The 23,061-nt window shown below is 44.7% G+C and overlaps 1 protein-coding gene across 1 annotated transcript in view; it reads left to right on the top strand.

The window, feature by feature from the left end:
- Positions 1-3,365: 3,365 nt before the first annotated feature.
- Positions 3,366-23,061, top strand: part of CDS2 (CDP-diacylglycerol synthase 2) — a 432,047-nt gene continuing 412,351 nt past the window's right edge. Inside the window, exon 1 of the mRNA XM_078666643.1 lies at positions 3,366-3,519. Within this exon, the coding sequence (XP_078522769.1) occupies positions 3,469-3,519 (51 nt within the window). The 5' untranslated portion in view covers positions 3,366-3,468. The remainder of the gene's footprint in view (positions 3,520-23,061) is intronic.

Consider the following 23,061-nt stretch of genomic DNA (forward strand, 5'->3'; position numbering starts at 1 on the left):
CTCTCGCACCCAAGGTGAGCCGGTTTCCGGCACGGTGTAGAGAAGAGCTCCCTGCTCTTCGGCGAGAGGCTTACCTGGCAGGGACACCATGCGGTCTGTCGCCTGACCCAAAGATGGCAGCGCCCTTGCGATATTGGGCCGTTGACTCCAACTGTTCACCTGGCGAACTCCTGGAATCATGCGGTGTATGGTTGGATCCAGGGGCACCAACGCGAGTAACAACGCGTACCCCTGTGCTCCTATGCGGAACTCACCATATGGCGCTAACTCGTGGCCTGCCTGGTTCCAAGATAGCAGCGACTATAGACCACCGGTACCACTGTCTCTGCCAGATCGATCTGAGCACTGCTGAACCTTTGCATCAACTGGTGGGCCCTGCATTGCAACGTTCTCCCTTCTACTACTTTCACTTCCAGCCGTCTCGCCCTTAGCATAGGGATGCCAAATAACCAAGAGGCGATATGAGGACGCTTCATCTTACAGTCACTCCACTGCTGTTGCCTTTCCGTATTGCCAGGTACAGGGGTGCAGTTTCGGGGAGAATCTCGACACTACTGTGTGACGCCTCCGGGCTTTTCTTTGCTGTCTTAACCTGGGGGTGCACGCCTTCCTGGACTGTGTCTCTGGCACCCTCGCGGACTTCCACAGACATTTAGTGTGCTGCATGCAGCCTGAGGGGCACTGCTGCCCTTGCGACCCAGAGACTGTGCCTTTGAACATCCTCAGTGACTCTGCTGCCCAGTGGCCCCTGAGCGTTTGCCCATCTAATTGACTCGTTTTGGCTTTGGTGGTCCCCCAATCCCTTTCCTTCCCTGCTCCTGTGGCTGCCCCCCTCTGCTCTGCTCCTCTATGGCCGCCATTCTGCTGCTGCTCGCAGCCGCTTCTTTCTCCTGACCCTGGCCCACCATCTTGTCTGTTCCCTCGGCCTTTACCCTTCGCCCTCATTTCCCCCTTGACGATCCTCAAATGTTTCTGATTTGCCTTTTTTCCATACCCCAGTATCACTCCCACCCTCCGACCCCACTTAATGGAACTCTGCTTTTATTTTTATTTATTTTTATTTTTTATTTTTTTAAAAACCTTTATTTGAGCAAGCAGAGATGTACAAGGATGGGCCTACAACCACACGGGCCAGCCGCTAAAAAGGAGGAGAGACATATCACATAAGCCCGCAGAGGTAACCGTCAATCAACAATGCAATACTCCACATTATATACAGGACCAAAACAGGTTTTATATATATGAAAGAACAAACATACAAAAAGGCGAGAGTGTATCACTGAAGGTCAGCCCAAGGGACGCAAGGGGGGGACAGCAGCGGAGGTGCAGTAATAATATTCTAAGCACTAAGGAGTATGGAGCGGGGGGGGGGGGGGGAGGGGGGCAGAGATCAGGAAGAAGAAGGGGGGAAGAGCCGGTGACACCAGCTCAGTCCCTATATGAAGAGTCCGGGAACGCCAGCCTAGGGAGATAGGGTAATCTCGATAGTGTCCACAAGGGGAGGAGTACAAATGTCGCCACGGTATTCGTTCCATTGACCCCACACCTTCACCCATGCCCTGGGTCTACCCCTGGCCACATAAACTGCTTTTATGTATATAGAGATAACTCAAATCACTAGTATATGCAGTAGACCTTTGTACTCTCTACCATTCCTCTGTGACCTTCAGAGTCTATCCATTCGTATCCCTTTCCTATGTATGTAGAGATAACTCTAATCACTAGTATATGCAGTAGACCTTTGTACTCTCTACCATTCCTATGTGACTCTTAGAGGATATCCATTCGTATCCCATCCCTATGTATATAGAGATAACTCTAATCACTAGTATATGCAGTAGACCTTTGTACTCTCTACCATTCCTATGTGACTCTTAAAGTATATCCATTCGTATCTCTTCCTTGAGTGACTTTACTATTTGTGCATTTGCAATTTTTCTTTCTGTTTATATCTCTTTTTGTGTGACTTTACATCTTGTACATTTGAATTTTTTTCTATTTGTATCTTTTATGTAACGCATGTAATCCTTAGTCCTTGTGTTTTGCAACTGGTTCCTTCGCGCAAGAAAATCACTGTCCACACTTCTTCTAGGAGCAAGAAAGGCACCTTTATTTTAAGACAGGTGCATAATACATTTCTTTAACACATTAATTATTTATTTATTTTCAAAACATTCCAATCTACACAGTATGCCTAAACATCCCTACCTAACTGAACCCGAAACTAACTCTTGCCGAAAACCCCCTGGATTCCCAATGAGCTACCCTTCAGGATGGCCAACCCGCTCCAGGCTGCCCACCCCACTAGCAAAAACCGCCTCCTGAAAGAACCAAGACACCTGTCCTAACCGTGGCAACTCCCGAGGACCAGAGCAGCGCCTAGAGCACCGCTAAGTAAAAAACCCAACTAAGAGAAAAAAAGGGGGAGGGTGGGTGGGGCAAAAAAGAACCTCCCTTCCCTAGCCTCCCGCTACGCACTTCCAGCCCGCCTGCCTAATCTCCCCTTATAAACCCCTAATCAACCCCCACCTGTTCCTCCCTCGCGCGAACGCACCCAGGGAAAGACCAGCTCGCGCCTGGCTCTCCCTGGGTCCCACCATGTAAAGCGCTCTGACACCTTCGGGTAAGGTTCGCGCTATATAAAATCGCATTAAATAAAAAATAAAAATATCATCAATTCTGTTGTTCTACATGTTCTAATTATTTATCTTCTCTTGCTACAATTTTTTGTTGCTTTGTCTGATATTTCAACTTTTTTGAGCTTCTACATAACTTATTGGGTAAGTACTAGGAGAAGAAAAACAGCAAAGAGATAAAGAAGTAGCATGGTCACTTACTGTCTGTCATATCATCAACCATATCCTAATTAGAGTCTGCGGTCTCCCAAAAATGTTTTAAACGTGCGAGCCCTACTGCTACCATCCGTGATAAAGCTGGTAGACTTCAGATAATAAATTATAGTGAAAATCCGCACAAGCTATTTATTCCTAAGTGTAATTGTCCATTAATATGTACAAAAAAACGTTAAACGCGCTAGTGGTGCGCATCTGGACTTCAGAAATGAAACTACCATAGCGGAGATTGTCTTTAGCTTTCCACTCTAATCGAAGACAGACATTAAAAAAATATCGCAAATAGTTCTTGATGCTTCTATATAGCCGTGCCGGCTGCGTTGCAGAAACGATAATAAACCGTCAATGTGATGAGCTCCGCCGCCTTCGTCCTTGTGAAGATGGCCGGTTCGCAGAGCTTTCAGTCTGTCTTCAGTTTCTATCTCCTGCCCCCCCCCCCCCCTTCCCACCACCAGACCCCCTTAGGAACAGTGACAATTTGAATGACATCACAATGTTGTTTCGCGCAGCCGCAGAGTAGAAACCGAGCATTGGGTGCTACTGCTGAAGAAGAAGCAGGGTTGGTGCACGAAGTGCAAATCTCTGTATTTTCCTTTCTGTGCATCGAGGGTCCAAAATGACCGAGGTGAGACAGCGGATCAGCAGGGAGCAGGATGCTGAAGAGCTGGTAAGCAAGGGGTGGGCGTCGGTAGGAAAGCTACAGTTATCCTGCAGCTACTATGAAGAGCTGGGGAATCCCCCTTCTGTGATGTTCTGTCCAGTGAATCAACGTCCCTGGCTCTCAGTAATTTTATAATTTATGTGTGCAAATTTCCATTGACTAGCCGAATGATGTTTTGGTTGCAATTTTGGATTTGTTTTGCACCCTAAGCTGCGCCCAGTACATGAACATCACTGTCGTTTCACCAAAAGTATTGGATGTTTGTAAATGCTGTCTTTGAAAAGCATTATTTTTAATTAATACTGCTGGCCCTTGTCATTCTGTACTCTTGCATGAGCACCGAACCTGTGTCCCATGTACGCGCAACATCGCCTCTCCCTTATCGCACCTTTTTCGGGCGTCCGTTTTTGCAGAAGCTCTGTTCAGTGTTGCAGCCTGCGCACACAGCAATAGCAGTAACCAGCATAGGGATGGGAGTGGGTCTCCTTTGGTCGCTGGGAGATTTTCAACTTTGATTATCCAAACGCTGCAAATTAGATGTATGTAATGCACACATGACTCTGCTGCTAATCAGTAGGGATATCGTGTATCCACACACAATTGCAAACTCTTTCTGTTAGTGGAATGGGGGAGGTAGGGGGTTACAACTGCACGCTGATGGATACATCTGGAGCAGTGCCCTGTGGAAATGGTCCAAGTGGTGCTATATGCACTGGCAGGATTGCACACTTTTGTGTATGTATGTCCTTCCATACCTTCTTTTTGGACACACAACACTGATTCTCGCCACCAATAACAAAGTATTAACCCCATCGTTTTAAGGTGCAACACAGCAGAAGCAGTTCATTTACCATTACCGATGATCTGCAGCGGACTGCCCTTGCCTGAAGTTGTTGAAATAAATCGTATTTGTTTTGCTTCTTCATGAGTGGTCATAAACTACTTGTGTGTTATGAGTACAGAAGGCTTACCAATAAGCACCCCCTGTCTAAATGTGATGGCGCTAGGTCCCCAAGTTAAGGTCACGTTTCAACTCGAATTTTTTGGATCATTGATTTTCACTTCTTTTTTCAAGCTCACTCATTAAGAGAAACGGGTGTTTGTGAAGTAACTGTGCCCTCGCCTGCGATTGCGACATAAAACACTGTTCTTGAAAAGCAGAAATGCCATTGAGCTTAACTGAACATTTTAATTTGAACACATTTACAGTGCGCTTCTTTGAAAAACAGAACAGATATATACCCTACATGTCCCAATAACAGCTGGGTTCGAACGACTCCTCACAGTTGTACCTCAGACGTAATGTGACACATATTTTTTTTGTTCATAGCCGGAATAACTTTTCAGCACATACTGCCCTTTCTGATCTCAACTACATGTGTGAACTCTTGAAGCTATACGAGTAAGAATTTCCCACGTGAGGGTACGTAATCGAGCAAAAGCGTTGTTATATAAGTAGATCGGTTGGGACTAAATTCTCTCTCTGTTATCCCATCGCATGCTTCTCAGTAATCCGTTCCTGACAGAAGGAGTAGGAGATTCCAAGGTCAGTAACATATTTGAAAAATGCGGTGCATCAAATATGATTTGTTTCTAATTTAAGTCTAGGTTATCCGAAAGAGTTCTTAATTTAATTCAAATGAAAACTGTATCTGATTCCTTGTAGTGCTGTGCGACATTGCTTATCCACTGGGCTTCCTTCCCTTTGTTTGAATAGTGAATACAATCTGTGTTCTAGATGTTTATTTTATGCTCCGCAGGCCCTCTCTTATGCCTCCAAGCAGGCAAACATGCTTTGATCTCAGGGCTTTCAACTTATTTTGATATACCATGCAAACTACACGGCTCCTTTACCACATACTTTATCATACTGTGTATCTTCGCACTAATTGCAATGGAATATCTTAGATTCAGGAATACAGTCAACAGTTATCGAAAGATCATAATCATATTCAAAATACATCACCTTTTTAGGAAGGATATGCAGCCAATCCTCTTATTGAACACTCACTGGAATCTTGGTGCCCCAGCTATAGACCAATCATCAAAGTACTAAACCAAAATGGGCTTGCTAGACTGCTATAACCATTCTCCCACTATGTACCTAGCCCCTGTATAGCTTGTCTCACCCCGAAAGGCCAGCAAACAGCATTGTTTGTCACTAATGTAGGATTCTCTCCCTCACCCCTAACTATGAGTGCACCAGTTGACAACATGAGTTCCAGGAGCGCCTTACCTTCTGCCAGCACTAGTGGGCTCATACCCACCTAGGACATATGTTATAGGATTGACGCACAACTTTGTTCCTCTGGATTTCCTGAGCATGGATGTACCAGAGAATTATGGGTTTTCGGTGGGTTTATGGTGCCCACAGGCAGTAAATTGGGTTTAGTTTGTTTTGGAACTTGGGAAAGCATCAGTAGGTAACATCTCAGCTTAATGTACTTGTCTTTTTTTCACAGATACAACTGCTGCGCTGTGTAGAAACATACCATATATTTTTTAATATATACATATCCTAAGATGATCTTCATCCTTCATTGTTTGTTTTTGATTCCAAATAGTTTTTTTCAAAACAGATTTTATTCATTTTCCAAGGTACGGGATGGGCAATGCCCAAAGCAAACATTGCAAATACAGTTTGATGTAGAAAGTACCATATTTGTGAAGACCTCAACAAAATGGCCCGCCATACAGCTGGCCTAACATCAGAAATGTAGCACAGATCATCACAAAAGTCCCTCATACGCAAATTACTAGGTGTATCAACTCCAGAGTTACTCGTCTTAAATATAGTAGAAAGTAGGGCATGGTACCTGGTGAATTTACAAGGGATCAGTTTATGGCAAAGGGAGTAGATCAATACCCCGATATGACACCCAGCCGGACCCTATCTTCCTGTATTTCTGCAAGCAGCCCCTTGCCTGGTACACTTGAATCTCTGCCCCTATACATATGTCCATAGCCGTCTTCCACCCACCCACTCTCGGCGGGGAGGTCGCCTTCCACGCCTGAGCAATGTCCCTGTTGGCCAGTGTGAGGCCCAGGAACAGTAAGTGTTGTTTGGAGCGATTCCCACCAATCTCCTCAGTCCTGTGGAGTTAAAACAGCCTGGGTCAAGTGGGAGATCCCAGGACAGGACACGGCCCAGGCAGGACAAGATTTTCCACCAATATGGTTGTAGTGCCTCGCAGCTCCAGACCATATGTAGGAATGTGCCCTCTGCGTCCCCACAGCTAAGACATATGGGGGACTGGATGACACCTATTCGTCACAGACTAAACCCTGTATAATATGCACGGTGAAGCTATTTAAACTGACTAAGGCAGTATTGTGTGGAAACAACAGCACCCCGGGGACTGGAAAGTGCCTCGGTCCAGTCATAATCCGTCATGGTTGGAAAATCTATCGCCTATGCCTCCCTGGTCTTGTGTAATGTGGTTTTGGTGTGAGTTGTTAGGGTCTGGTATATTTGTTGTACTTTTTGTGCTACCAGATCTCCCATCAGGAGACGGCCCTCTAGGGGTGATATTCTGGTAGTTTGACCAACGGATGAATCAGGGGGTCAGGGCATGCCTCAGCTGTAGATATTTGTAGAACTGCGACTTGTGTTGCAGAAACTTGTTTTGCAGATGTTGAAATGATCTGAGGTGAGACCCTGCAGGATATCGCCTAGTGTGGGAATCCAAGGGATTTCAAATAATTTTAAGGAATTTTAAGAAAGAACAAAACAATGAAAGAAAACATAACATCCAAGTGTATGACCCCAGCGTGTCATCCATATGAGCACATTAGGACAAGTAGGTAAAGATTTACAAGATTAGTTTGATCACAATTGATTGTCAATACTCCCTTAAATTCACGATAAATCACAAAGAGAATGTTGATTGTAGTAAGAGAAATAATGCAATTGTAGAATATTTTGTACCCTACTATCTAGAGGTTGGGGACAGAAGAATTAGAAAGATGACATTGAGAAAAAATGGAAGAAAAACAGGTGGATCTAGAAAGAACAGGCAGAAAGTGGAGAGAGAGAGACAGCGACGTGCATTGTACAAAGGTAGGCAGACATCCAGCGCTATCAGACCCAAACAAGCAAACTGGTGTAAAAGGAATGAATCATAGGAAATTAGTTTAGCATTTTGTGTAGATAAGTGCATGAGGTTAATGAGGAGCAAACCTTTGGTGGTGTAGCAAACAGTGCAAATTTAGGCGACCTGGGGTATTTATAATGGCTTTTGAGCACCCCTTAAAAAGGTTAGCAATGCCCACCAGGTGTGCACTCAGGCACAATTGGGGTATTTCATAATGATATCATTAGTTTGATTGCAATGGATAGCATCAGGCAAATACAATTAAGATCAGCCTTCAGTTACGCAGGTTTCACTGGGACATTGTGGATACCCAGTGCTGTTGTCTCAAGGTCGAGAGGCCCTATGCAAATATGTCCTTTAGGTATGATTAGAGGGTTCCCAGAATGATCTGATAGGTTTACAGGTAAAAACGTTTGTGTTCTAAGTTTCAAGTAGACAGTTTCCATAAGTTCATTAAGTTGTTTAAGAACGTTATTGCCAAATACTTAAAACATTTCGGTTGCCACTGTCGACCAGTGTTTTGTATTTGCTCCATTAAGAAGACTACATTGAGGAGTAACACTTCTGTTTTTCTCTATCTATGCAGCAGTCTGAGGCCTCGTAGTATTCACAAATGCACCTCAAAAAGTTTAGAACTGATTTATCAGCATCAGAGGAAAAACTAGAATGTTGCCTACTTATACAGCTTTTTTGAGGAAGCAGAATTCGAAATTAATACATTTACGGCCCTTTGTAGGTAGGCATTTACCGGTCGGTAACGGCCGAATTCGGCCGTTACCGACCGGTAAATGCCTTTTCCAATGTAGGGGGCATGTATTTACAGATTCTGTATTTTTACCGAATCTGTTTTTACCGAATCGGTAAAATTACCGAATTGGTAAATACAGACTCGGTAAAAATACAGAATCTGTAAATGCAGATGTAGGTGGCGCTTTAAACAGTGCCACAGGCCCCTAAGAATTCGTTATTTACCATGTAATACTATTGCATGGTAAATAACGAATTCAGGTGTACATGCACATCTGTGCATGTACACCTGTGCCATGTGACACACAGACATGCCTGTGTGCCACATGGCACACAAGCCTGACATTGGGGTGCTACAGGGTGTCAAAGTGCCACCCCGTTCCCCCTGGCAGGATTCGGTATTTACCGATTCGGTAATTACCGAATCGGTATTTGCCATCGATTCCTATGGGCTTCAAGGCCCATAGGAATCAATGGCAAATACTGATTCAGTATTTACCGAATCAGTAAATACCGAATCTTACAGAATCTGTAAGATTCGGTAATTGAAAAAGAAAAATTACCTACATCTGCCTACTTCAAATTTACCTACTCTTAAATACCGAATCGGTATGATTCGGTATTTAAGAGTAGGTAAATCGAGATTACCTACATCGGGCCCTTAGTGTCTGAGATTCTGTTTATGTATTGTGACAGGGGGTCTATAGTAAATAGAAAAAGCATTAATGAAAACTCATCCTTGTTTAGTACCCTGTCCACCCTGAAAGGATTCTTGAAAAAAACAGTTTTTTGTTCTTGCAGGAGAGCATATAGCCATCCCCATTTTAACCTACTGGTCCCCTAATTCATAGCATCCCCATGCCACTGGAATCAAGCTATTCTGGCTAATGAGGGGTGAAACCCCGTATCCGGTCCTAGAATGCTTTTTTCCAGTCCAGGGAGTACCCGGCCTGGCAGTTCGGGCTGGACTGTCCCCATTGGGCGCAGGGTCAAGACTGATTTGCATATGACTGGGTTCAAACTGGAATATCATGGGGAGCAAAACACGATGGATTTAGACCCAGATCTCTGTACTGGGGTGAATGTATGACATTCTTCTGCATTCTGTCCACCAATTGTTGTTTTTGCATTGGTCACCCCGAGTGGGACTGGTATGCCCAGACGAGGGTCCTGTGCTCTCCATGCTACTGGAATCAAGCTATTCTGGCTGATGTAGGGTGAAACCCCAAAACCAGTTCTAGGATGCTTGTTTCCAGTCCAGGGAGGACCAGACCTGGGAGTTCGGGCTGGACTTTTCCCATTGGGCGCAGGGTCAAGACTGATTTGCATATGGCTGGATCAAACTGGAATGGCATGGGGAACAAAAAAATTATGTATTTAGGCCCAGATCTCTGTACTGGGGTAAATGTATGCCATTGTTCTGCATTCTATCCATCAATTGTTGTTTTTGCACTTCCAGTAGGGCAAGCATATAAAGCTATCCCCATGTTAACCTACTGGTCCCCTAACTCATAGCATCATAGTGTATTTTCTAGGCACTACCATGATTTTTTGTCACTGGCTTTTTCTGTATCTAAGTGTTTTGCACAAGGGGTGAAAACATTGAATTGGCCTTTTCTATTAAATAGGGGTAGATGTGAGTATTGTCACATGCCAGTTTGCCTTTGACCGAACCATATTAAGACGGCTGAATACGTTTGGCAATGATTTAGCTGCAGGTAGTTAGTTATGCATACATTTTGGATTCTATGTTTATTGATGAAATAGGTCTCTAATTTTTGTCTGAGACAGATCATTTTCTCTTTGAAATGGACATGAATATGGCTTCTGTTGTCGTACATGTGACACCTCAATTGTTAGCAATGTGCTGCAGGACATTTTCTAGTGGCTCAATGATGTCTAAAGATTTTATAAGAAGCTAACATGTAGCCATCGTCCCTGTTTTAACCTTTTGGCATGGAAGAGATCGCCCTGAGGATTTCTTGTGTATTGTGGTTGTCTATGTCTTCCTCCTAAGAGTGTATTCATTTTTTTAACTTAGAAAGACCAAGGCTTTTCTGGTTGATTTTAATATTCTTCGCTTACAGATTGGCATAATATTTACAGATTGGCATAATATTCTTTTAACACTTGTACAATGTGCTGATCTTTTAAATGAAGCCTACCAAAGTGGTCTTTAATTGGAGAGATTAATGAAGATTTCTCTTTCAATTTTAGGTAAGAAGCTAGCATTTTGCTCGTTTGTTTGGGTGACGACTATTTTTGCTTCTCTGGGCTTGAACCCACGCTTGTGGCCTTCCACTTTAGATTTTGTTGTTTTCATATTTTAGATGTTTCAGGTTTTCAATGTGCACTACTTTATGAGAGTGCCAGTTTGGAAATTGTAGAGATCAAGGGCCAGATGTAGGAGCCCAAATACCGGTCGGTAACGACCGATTTCGGCCGTTACCGACCGGTATTTAGGATTTGGCATGTAGGGGGCATGTCATTTACAGAATCGGTAAATTTACCGATTCGGTAAATATACAGATTCGGTAAAATAACGAATCGGTAAATTTACCGATTCTATAAATGAGATGTAGGTGGCACTTCAAAGAGTGCCACAGGCCCTTAAGAGTCGGTATTTTACCACCCAATCCTTTTGGAATGGCATGGGGAACAAAAAAAATGATGTATTTAGGCCCAGATCTCTGTACTGGGGTAAATGTATGCCATTGTTCTGCATTCTATCCATCAATTGTTGTTTTTGCACTTCAAGCATATAAAGCTATCCCCATGTCACATTGCACAGGTGCATGCACACCTGTGCAATGTGACACACAGACATGCCCATGTATGTTAGCCACATGTTACACGTGCCTGTATTCGGGGTGCTAGAGGGTGTCAAAGTGACACCCCCTGCACCCTTGCAGGATTCGGTATTTACAGATTCGGTAAATACTGAATCGGTATTGCCCATTGATTCCTATGGGCTTCAAGGCCCATCGGAATCAATGGGCAATACCGATTCAGTATTTACCGAATCGGTAAATACCAATTTTTACAGAATCGGTAATTCAAATTTTTTTTATCTACATCTCCCTCCTTCTAATTTACCGATTCATAAATACCGAATCTGTAAAATTCGGTATTTATGAGTCGGTAAATTAGAATTACCTACATCTAGCCCCAAATCTCCTTTGCACGGGTATTTAGTTTGACAGATTTTATTTTTTATAGGCATCCAGCTCATCATTATCCCTCTTAATATCGCCTTAAGGGTATTGCAAAATGTGACCAGTGAATTGCATGAACCCTGGTTCGTTTATTAAGAGTCTGATGGCATCACTAATTGCTGTTATGTCTTCTTCATTTTGCACTTGCTTCAAGTTCATATGTCAGTACCAGCCTTTACATTTGCCACTTGGTGGGCTCTTCAATGCACTTATTTAGAGGCACACATAGTCACACATTGGGCTTGGTTTAATACTGTTGCAGCTCGAGCTAGTTATTTTCAATATATCTTCCACTTTATATCTTACAGAGATGGCCTATCTGTTTGTTGGCTTTTGGCGGACACAATTTACATCTAGACTGACTTTCAGTTAATCTGTACATCGGGATAATAAAATCTCCACCAAAGACGATAGTGAAATTATGTGGCAGCTTAGTTAGCTTTGTAAGGAGGTTTCAAAACTCTGGTGTGCTGGAATGTGGGCCATATATCTTTACAGTGTATATTTTAGTCACTGTATAGTAGCATACTAATTAGGCACCTGCCCTCTGTGGCACAGTGGCACCCTCTGAAATAAACGTCGATAAGCCTGAGTCTTTGGAGATTACAGTAATGCCACCATTTCAAATTGCCCTCAAGGTGTAGAGTCGCGTCCGCCTGTAATGATTTTCCGTGGTGTGCAGAAACTGCTTAGTGTGCCAAATTTCTCTTTAGTGCACAGGACTGTTCTCGATGTGCAGAGCCTTCCCAGTGTGTGCATATACTACCCTCCATGTGCAGAATTTGTTTCAGTATTCAGACTGTCTCAATGTGCAGAGACTGTCCTATGTGTGCAGCAACTGTCTTTTATCTACAGACACTATTGTCAGCGTACAGATGCTCTCAGCTCTTCTTGGTGTGAAGACTTTGGAATCTATAGGAAGAGGCTGCCATCGGCGTGCAGATGCAAGATCTATTATTTTTTAATTTTTTTTACAGAGTTTTATATAGTGCAAACTTGAACAGAATCGGGTATCAGAGCACTTTACATAGCACCAGCTGCATTACATGAGGACACGTTCATTTTTGTTAGGCACAGGGAGATAAGTGATTTGCCCAGAATCGCAGGATGTTCAGCGTCATTGCCGGGACTCGAACCCAGGTCCCTAGATTCGAGGTTGACTGCCCTAGCTGTTAGGCCAACTCCTCTCTCCAATTGCAAATGCTTGTTTCGTTTTGTTTATGGATGTAGTGTAAAGGCTACCACCCATGTATACTCCCTGCAAGCCGTGTTCTTGTTCCTCTTTCTCTGCTCATGTGCATCTCCCCTACTTCTTCTGTAATTCGCTCACTCTCATGTGCTTCTCCTCTATTGCTTTTTGACCAGTATGGTTGTCCCCCTCCACATTACGTTCTCTTGGCTGTTTGCTTACCCCTTGTCCATTTACTTCTCTCGCAGCCTTGTGCTACTTCCCCAACCTGTGCCCTCCACGTTGCTTCCCCCACTGGTGCCCTCTGTGTTGCTACTTCCCTGACCCCCTGTGTTGCTTCCTTGTTGCTTCCACTCTTTAACTTAACAAAAAAACAAGTTCACTTGTTTTTTTATTTTTGTTACTATTTCAACTCAGATCAGTAAAAAAAAGAAGTATGTGTGCTTCATTTTGTGGGTGCGCTGCAAAATGACATGAGCGGCTGTGTCAAAATGGCTTTTGACAAAAAAATGTTTTGCCATGCTACATAGCATTGGGATGCTGTGCAGCATGCCTAAGAAGATTGGACTTGATTTTCAAAAGGTGAGACAGGATATGTTCAGTGTGTTGGTAGATTAGAGGTTTGAAAATCAGTGCCCTGATGGTGTTGGATCCTTTGTTCTTCCCCATAGGAACTGTTTTTATCGTCTCAATTTTGCAGTCTTTGTTGAAAGTTGGGCCTAGTGTTTCAGTAATCCATTGCTCTAAGAAAGCAACACATGTTGAGTCCGGGTCTTCAGTACATTCCGAAAGACTAAAAATACACAGATTACCTCTCTTGTTTTGGTCCTCCAGAGCAGTAATTGTGTGGTGAGAATGATGTGCTTTCGACTATCATTTTGTTTGTACTGGTGATTAACAATTATATTCTGATCTATGTACTTTGGATTCAGCCTCCATAAGCTGACAAATAAATAGGCCTTTAAAGTCTTTCTTCAAGGTCAGTATTGGTTTTAGTGCTTTGGGGACAGCATTCAGTTTCTTTAGATGATATCGGGAGTTGGGTTGGGGGTCATTTTTTTTCTATAATTGGTGAATCTAGAATGGAAGGGCCAAGCGCTGTGTGCTTTTGCCCTGTATTTCAGTCATTGTCTTTGTTATTTTTAATTTCCACAATCTTGCTGGGTCAGCTCACTTTGTCAACTAAACTATAGGGCAGATGTAGCCGAAGAGGTTGATTACACCGACTGGTTATGAAGTGCTTATAGGTGATTTAGGACAATTGCAGGCAGATCAGTTTCCTTTAGATTTACATTTGTCTGCAAGACTGTTCGTTGTAGCGGGAGAGTTTTGGCCACTGCCACTAAGCTCATTCTAAAATTAATTGGATTAACATTTTTGTCATTAGGTTGAAGTAGCACACCATTTAAAAAAAAAATCTTTTGATTAACAATGCTCTTGAGACCATACAGCACAAAACAGTGTTTACATACCACAATGGGGAATTACAGAAGAGTTGACAGGAAAATACTCGTCAGGGAACCACTGGGACCATCAGCAATCCCCAACACTACTACCCCTCCATGAGTGTTCCAGTTTCTCAGTATTTCCGCCAGTGCGACCACACTTTCTTCCACTTTTTGGTACACCCCCCTACTTTTATATACAGTTTCTTCGGCCCTTTGGCACCAATCGAGGTCCCGCCTCCATTACCCACACACACACCATTTTTTTGAGGTACTCATTAACTCATGTTTCTGCTGGCTGCAAGCGTGTCACTCAATAGATGGTCATGTTTCATTTGCATCTTGCTTTCATTGACCTAGGCATGAATTAGCCACAACATACTTATTAATATGTTCAGGTCTTGTTTGTGATATGTACATGGGACACACTTCTTGCTCTATCATTTTATTACACTTGTACTTCGCTTCTTTCCTTTGTAGGGTTGGTTATTGATTTAAATTGCAGAATTAGATCATAGCATCACTGCAGGTTTATCATCTTTTTCAGAGAGTAATACAGAGTATTGTTCCTGAAAGGTATTATGTGCGTAGGTTGACAAAGATATACATTGGTGCTCACCACACAACTGCAGGTTAAATGATGCCCATAAATGTAATACACAGCCCGAGTTGGGGGAGATTCACACTGGCACACACACACCTATTGTGTACCAATGCAGGAGGAGTTGAGGTGACTGATTTTGCACTGAGGTGCGACGATTGCCGCTTTGCTGATGGGACCTTTCATCAGCCCATATCTGACGAGTAGAGACCTTGACTTTGGCTACAGAGGACTTCCATGAGAGCTGAGTGGCGGGAGCCCAATAGGATCAGAGGGCTGGAGAATGGGTTTTTTGCAACATTTTAAGTGCACTTTGCTGTCTGTGTGTAATTCTGCAGGTTTATTTGTACATGAAGGCTTCAGAAATTATTTCCAATGGCAGCTATTAGAGTGGTCTGTGGGAAGCATGCTACGGTTACCATGTTGGGTGCAGGGAGTTGGTTCAGAGGCTTAAAGATGAAAAGCAACAGACAGACCACAGGGCAGCACCTCAAAATCATAGATGTTGTGTGGTTGTAAGGAGTAACCCTCACATTGAAGCAGAATTGCTTTTTCAGCCCGTTTACTCATTACAGTCTTGCTATTATGGATTAGCTGAGCATATTGCTTCATGAGGTAGTGGCTGCGATTGCGTGCGCTGAGTCAATCTGCTGACTGTTGTGCAAACAGGTCAAAAGAAGAGCTCTTGCTTTATACAATAAATGTGCTTTGCTAAGACAGATGTGGTGTGCATAGATGGTGAAGAGCTGGATCGATCAGGTTAATGGAGAGAACACACAGTCATTTTTGTTGGTGTGTTCTTGTTTGCTGCTTACAACCACATCAGTTAAAATCTTCCCATTAGTCCTTTCAGTTGTATAGTACGGTGCCTGATTAGTAGTGAAGACTTGTGCTGAGCAGCAGGATGAAGGAAGTTGATGGGCTGCAAGCCTCATAGCTTAGAAGCAAGTATGTCAGGTTTGAGCTCAAGGAAGAGTAGCCATCTTCCATAAGCTCAGGCCAAGCCCTGGCTTACAGGAATGCTTTTGATTGGGAAGATTCTAGGTGGATGTCTGTGGCATTTGTGTGCAGGTTGGCCATTACCCAGTGCAGCCTACGAACCCCAGCTGGATACGCAGGGGAATTGACAGTGATGTGGTGTGCATGAATGGGTATAATGTTTTTTGGGAAATTATTTTGTGACCGAAACGTCCAGAACCAAATTCAAAAGGAATCAGTGCCACCATCCAGAGTTCCTACTTTTCGCAAAAAAACAACACTTCACGTGTTGATGAGCTTGTTGCACGAGACAGGAATAGGCCAAAATTGTGACCCTGTGGAGCAATGTTCCCTCTAATTTCTTCCCTCTGTGTGCAGCAGAGTAAGGTCTCTGTGCGCTGCAGCCAAGGCTATGTGCGCCAAGATTTGTCATACTCCTCTTCACCCCTGAGGCGGAAAGCCGGGGGTCCTTGAGCACTCTTGCTCCTCTTAAACTATTGGAAACGAACAGGAATAACAGAACCTTAGCGCAATTTTAAAAGTTGTAAAATATTTTACTGGAACCGATTTTAAGCTTCCTGTTGGTCCTACCTCTGGTGCAAGATCGACGTTGCCCAGGGCGGCCTTCTACCCCCTCTCTAGCTGACAAGGGTCGCTAGTTCAGGCGTTCGGCGCTTCACTCATTTTGGGCGCCATCTTGGGTAGGGGTAGGATCGCGGTCTAGATGATCGACGATCCCGCCCTCCCAAGATATAAAAGGAGTCCCTTTTCTTCCTAACTGGGTATTTGTCATACTCCTCTTCACCCCTGAGGCGGAAAGCCGGGGGTCCTTGAGCACTCTTGCTCCTCTTAAACTATTGGAAACGAACAGGAATAACAGAACCTTAGCGCAATTTTAAAAGTTGTAAAATATTTTACTGGAACCGATTTTAAGCTTCCTGTTGCTCCTACCTCTGGTGCAAGATCGACGTTGCCCAGGGCGGCCTTCTACCCCCTCTCTAGCTGACAAGGGTCGCTAGTTCAGGCGTTCGGCGCTTCACTCATTTTGGGCGCCATCTTGGGTAGGGGTAGGATCGCGGTCTAGATGATCGACGATCCCGCCCTCCCAAGATATAAAAGGAGTCCCTTTTCTTCCTAACTGGGTATTTGTCATACTCCTCTTCACCCCTGAGGCGGAAAGCCGGGGGTCCTTGAGCACTCTTGCTCCTCTTAAACTATTGGAAACGAACAGGAATAACAGAACCTTAGCGCAATTTTAAAAGTTGTAAAATATTTTACTGGAACCGATTTTAAGCTTCCTGTTGGTCCTACCTCTGGTGCAAGATCGACGTTGCCCAGGGCGGCCTTCTACCCCCTCTCTAGCTGACAAGGGTCGCTAGTTCAGGCGTTCGGCGCTTCACTCATTTTGGGCGCCATCTTGGGTAGGGGTAGGATCGCGGTCTAGATGATCGACGATCCCGCCCTCCCAAGATATAAAAGGAGTCCCTTTTCTTCCTAACTGGGTATTTGTCATACTCCTCTTCACCCCTGAGGCGGAAAGCCGGGGGTCCTTGAGCACTCTTGCTCCTCTTAAACTATTGGAAACGAACAGGAATAACAGAACCTTAGCGCAATTTTAAAAGTTGTAAAATATTTTACTGGAACCGATTTTAAGCTTCCTGTTGGTCCTACCTCTGGTGCAAGATCGACGTTGCCCAGGGCGGCCTTCTACCCCCTCTCTAGCTGACAAGGGTCGCTAGTTCAGGCGTTCGGCGCTTCACTCATTTTGGGCGCCATCTTGGGTAGGGGTAGGATCGCGGTCTAGATGATCGACGATCCCGCCCTCCCAAGATATAAAAGGAGTCCCTTTTCTTCCTAACTGGGTATTTGTCATACTCCTCTTCACCCCTGAGGCGGAAAGCCGGGGGTCCTTGAGCACTCTTGCTCCTCTTAAACTATTGGAAACGAACAGGAATAACAGAACCTTAGCGCAATTTTAAAAGTTGTAAAATATTTTACTGGAACCGATTTTAAGCTTCCTGTTGGTCCTACCTCTGGTGCAAGATCGACGTTGCCCAGGGCGGCCTTCTACCCCCTCTCTAGCTGACAAGGGTCGCTAGTTCAGGCGTTCGGCGCTTCACTCATTTTGGGCGCCATCTTGGGTAGGGGTAGGATCGCGGTCTAGATGATCGACGATCCCACCCTCCTCACGCCCCCTACAGTGGATATAAACATCAGAATCCCCCGTCCGCGCAGCGGGCGGGCGCAGCGGGCGCGCCGGCGGCGCGCCGAAGGCGCGCCAAAGGCAAGCCCGTCTGCGCCCGTCCGCGACCGGACGGGACCCGGGGCCATACCCCCTGTGCAAGGCGGACCAGACTGTAGGAGATCGATGAGGTACGATTCTATCACTCTGAAAAACTTAATGCCTCTGACTGCTCATGCCTGTTGGCACTCTATTCCCCCTGACTCTCCCTCTGGGACTTGCCCTCACTGTACTTTTTCACTCACTAGCCAACTAGATAAGCATCCTGGCAATTCCTACAAAATGTTTCTTCTAAACTGCCGGTCACTGACCAAACATGCTACACAAATGACTCTCCTGCTGGAGGAAAAAGAGCCAGATGTGGTTTTCCTGACGGAGACATGGTTAAAAGACGCCTCTGACTCAGATATTACTTCTATTCTGCAAATGGGGTACACCTTGCAGAGATTAGACAGACCAGAAGGTAGAGGAGGCGGCCTAGGCATCCTTCACAAAAACCTCTACCGCTGTAGAATTTCTTCGGCTGATATCTCTAACTGTGAGAGTATGTTATTTACTCTTGATCTCTCACCTATAGACTCATTTTCTGGTGTGCTTATCTACCGTCCTCCCAATCAAATTGGAGATTTCATTGATTCACTCCAATCCAAAATAGCCAACTTGGTGGTTAGCAAATCCTATTTTTCTATATTAGGAGATATAAATATCCACCTAGAGGACCCTAACAACCCCACGGCCAAGGCATTTCTGGATAGTATGGCAGCCCTTCAGATTATATTAAAGGGTTTTGAGCCCACGCACGAAAAGGGCCACCATCTTGATGGTGTTCTTAGTAACGATACCAGACTGAAAGTAGCAACTCCACTACCTCTTACCTGGACCGACCACTATTTAATACCTATTCAGTGGACTCCAGCGACACCATTACAGCCCCCTCTCGCACCACCTTAACTGGAAGAGACTGGTCTAAAGTTTCCCCAGACCAATGGGCTAACCTGCTTTCGGCTGCCCCCCCCTTAAGAGCGATTGACCCAGCACTGCAATATGAGAACTATACCAAATGGCTGTGCTCAGCCTTGGATATTATTGCACCTATTAAGGCCCTTAAAGAAAAAACAAAATCCAAGAGTTCACCTTGGTATACCCCTCATCTTAAAGAACTAAAAAGGGCGTGCAGAAAATACGAAAGAAATTGGAGGATCTCTCGTAGTAAGGTAGACAAAACCTCGCATCTCGAAGCTATTAAAAAGTACAAATTAGAAATTAGTCGAACCAAAACATTATACTTCGAGGAAAAAATTTCAACCGCCTCCAACACCGCTAGAGAAATCTTTCAAATAGCAAAATTCCTGATTGATACTCCCCTGGTTCCCGCTGACCCTAGTAAAGCCCAGGCTCGATGTGAGAGTCAAGCTGAGTATTTTTACAGGAAAATACAAAAAATTGCCTCTGTCTTTCAGCCACCTAATCTACCCCAGGACATGGGAACCAGTCCATCCAACCTCACGACTCCAAAATTAGTTGAGTTCCCTTTGCTGGATGAAGACTTACTTGCGGCTATCATGACGAAAATAAAATCTGGATCCCCCACAGACCCTACCCCCCCTCTCAGATAGTAAAAATTGAGAACATAGTCAAACCTGTAATCCTTAACATACTAAACACTTCCATTTCCACAGGTTCAGTACCTACTGCATGGAAATGTGCACAGGTTAAGGCGTTGCTGAAAAAACCCACTCTGGATCCGGAAAATATGGCCAACTTTCGGCCTATTTCCCTCCTTCCGTGGATCAGCAAACTCCTTGAAAAACATGTTAACTCGGTTATTACTCAATTTTTAGAGAACAACCATCTCCTCCACGATTCCCAAGCTGGCTTTCGTCCAAAACTTGGAACTGAAGCGGCTCTCCTGGCGGTAACTGAGCTGGCCAGGAAGTAAATGGATCAAGGCGGCACTACAGCAATCATGTTGCTTGACCTCAGTGCCGCCTTCGACACCGTTAACACCAGCATTCTTCTTCATTGCCTCAACCAGATGGGAATCTCGGGGAAGGCCATGCTTTGGCTCCAGTCATCTCTGGAGAACCGTTCTTTTAGGGTAGTTGAGGGTACCACCTACTCCAAAGTCTGGCCCTTGGATCGGGGTGTACCTCAGGGCTCTTCGTTGAGCCCTACTCTTTTTAATATTTATATGCAGCCGTTGGCTGATATAGTCCATTCTTTCGGTCTGGACATAATAACCTACGCCGATGACACGCAATTAGTCGTGTCTTTGAATCAGGCAGTCCCGTCCTCATCCAATCTAAGTAACTGCCTGGTAGCTGTGGCTCAGTGGATGGCAACCTCGCACTTAAAATTAAATGGCGAGAAAACTGAGCTTATGGTGTTAGGCAACTCAACCATTCCCATTCCTTTGCTAGATTGGCCACCATGTATGGGCCCTATGCCTCAATCAAAATGCCATATAAAGAGCTTAGGCATTTGGCTCGATTCCAACCTCAGCTTCATGCAGCAAGCTACTACTCTCTCTGCTACATGCTTTGGGCTAATGCGTATGCTGAGAAAGGTGCTGCCCCTTCTTCCTTTTGAAGCCCGCAGAATAATGGTTCAAGCCATCATTCTGTCCCGCCTAGACTACGGGAATTCCCTATACTTAGGTGCTCCTGCCTTTACAATCAAAAAGCTACAGGTAACCCAAAATGCTGCAGCCCGTCTTCTGTTAGACCTCAATAAACGAGACTCAGCTAGCATTGCCCTCAGGAAACTGCATTGGCTTCCGGTCAGGGCCAGAGTGCTGTTTAAGTCTCTTTGCTTTATGCACAAAGCTATGTGGAAAAATGCCCCTACTATGATCTGCTCCCTGGCAAAACCCTACCTTCCTCACAGGTCCTTAAGATCCAGCACTGCCTTCCTGGCTACTGTCAATAAAATCAGACGGACCAGATGGGGCGGGCGCTCCTTCTCATGGAACGCTGCAAAAGAATGGAACTCTCTGCCCACCTCCCTCCGCAGTGAACCTAGCCTCTTAAAATTCCGGAAGAATTTAAAAACCCATCTGTTCATCTGATCCCTTCCTTTCTTTTAGTATGACGGTACTTAGCGCTACGAGGCCTTCGGGTTGTTTGCGCTCTACAAAATTCGGTTAATAATAATAAAGATCCGGACCGTGCATGTACACCAGGGCTTTAACCCCTTCGCTTTGGGGGTAATTCCCCTGCTGTGCTGGCGGGAGGGGGACGAGCTGAGCTCGTCACAGGTGCACCGGCTCCCGTGGAACGCTCAGACCAGCAGGTGAATTCTCCCCGCACCTGAGCGTTCCACGTCCATGACGAGCTGAGCTCGTCATGAGCACCGGAGCGCCGTGGCTCATGATGAGCTCAGCTCGTCATGAGCATGGGAGGGGTTAAGTAGGATGAAAAAACTAGGGGGTCTTTCAAAGGAGCGTGACCGATGCAATTAAGGGCATGGCTTATTAGCAATAAAGCTAACAATCTGTGCTTAGCATAGTGTGTTGCCAGACTGATATTTTGCTTCTTCTGTCATTGCATCCAGATATATAATACAAGTAACATTACACCTACAAGAAGCTAGGAGTATTGGCTTTGTCAAAGTTGTTTGTTGCATAAAGTTGTATATAGTATTGAAAATGCTTCCGCTCTTGTGGTAGAGGTTGTGGCTTAATGCTAGATCTGCCGACTTAGGAGATGGGTTTTGAGTCTTGGGTCACATTAACATCTTGTGATTCTCGGCAAATCAATGAATCTCCCCATGCGTATTTAAAAAAAAAGAATCATGTAAATCGCTCCAATAGTTTTGTGTTGAGTTTGCACTATATAAAACTTGCTGCATTTCTGTTCTAAATGCTGGGCTGATTGTTTGCCTTTTGAAAGAAGTTATGTTAAATGCAGCCCATGATGGACGCTGTGATCAGGGGAGTAATTAGACCAGAAGTTCGGGGGGGGGGGGTTAACACTCCCAGCTAGGGCTGGCCCTAGCACTGGTCACACACTGTGCAACAGCCTTTTTTGACGACCCCTCCTCATTTCCTCCTTCTCCATTAATTCCCTCACTACCACTCACCAACAATGCACCTCATACTCTATATAGCACCTTTCTGACAAACATTTCATTTTTTAATAGCGCTGCTCATAGTTTACCCACACTCAGTTCTGTGATCTGCATGGAATACGTTCTTTGTAGCAGGCACATTTACCCTCTGCTCTGTGTGGGTGACAGGAGTGCCCATGTGAGTGTACGGAGAGCGATGCAACAGTGTGAGAGTAGGGTAAGAGGAGTGACTGCAGGGTTTGTGAGGTGACCATATGAATTTGGGTGCGGATATAAGTGCAGAGTGGGATGAATGAATGCATGGTTTGTGATGGGATTGTTTGAGTGAGATTGCAGATTGAGCAGTGAGGAGGACAGGTGAGTGAAGTATCACATGAGCACATGGTGAGTAGTGTGCTCGTGTGACTGCAGGGTGAGGTACAGGGTGAAGAGCACAAGAGCATTGTGGGTGCAGAGTGATCACTGTGAGTGCAGGGTGAGCGTGAAAGTGAAGGGCGAGAATGAGAAGCAAGGTGTCTGAATGCAGGGTGCATTCCCATACACTTGAAGTTAAACTCAGCTTGTTATTGACGGCTGCATGGGGTTTCAGATATAAGTTAAACTATTGTTATTATGGCATTAATCAGGGGATCGAGGGTGGAGGAAATAAATAATGTGCTGATCCTGCAACAAACTTCCAGTGTTATGATTAGGGTTCGCAGCTCATTAATTTGAAGTCCCAGTGTTTTCAGCACTTATCTGCGCATGCTTCGAACAGCAAATATAAATAGAGAGCACTTTTGTGTTCTAGGGCTGCCTGAATGATCCATGATTGATAATTAAAGGGAACAAGGGGGGGCTGGCTGAAGCCCTTTTTAGCCAAATTTAAAAGCATGTTGTTATTTTAAACTTGCTGCATTACTTTTCTTAATGCTGCACAATGGGGCTGATTTAGGGGCTTTTGAAAGTATTTATGTTAATAACAGCATC

Source organism: Lissotriton helveticus, chromosome 11, assembly GCF_964261635.1.
Source record: "Lissotriton helveticus chromosome 11, aLisHel1.1, whole genome shotgun sequence".
NCBI classification, from domain to species: Eukaryota; Metazoa; Chordata; class Amphibia; order Caudata; family Salamandridae; genus Lissotriton; species Lissotriton helveticus.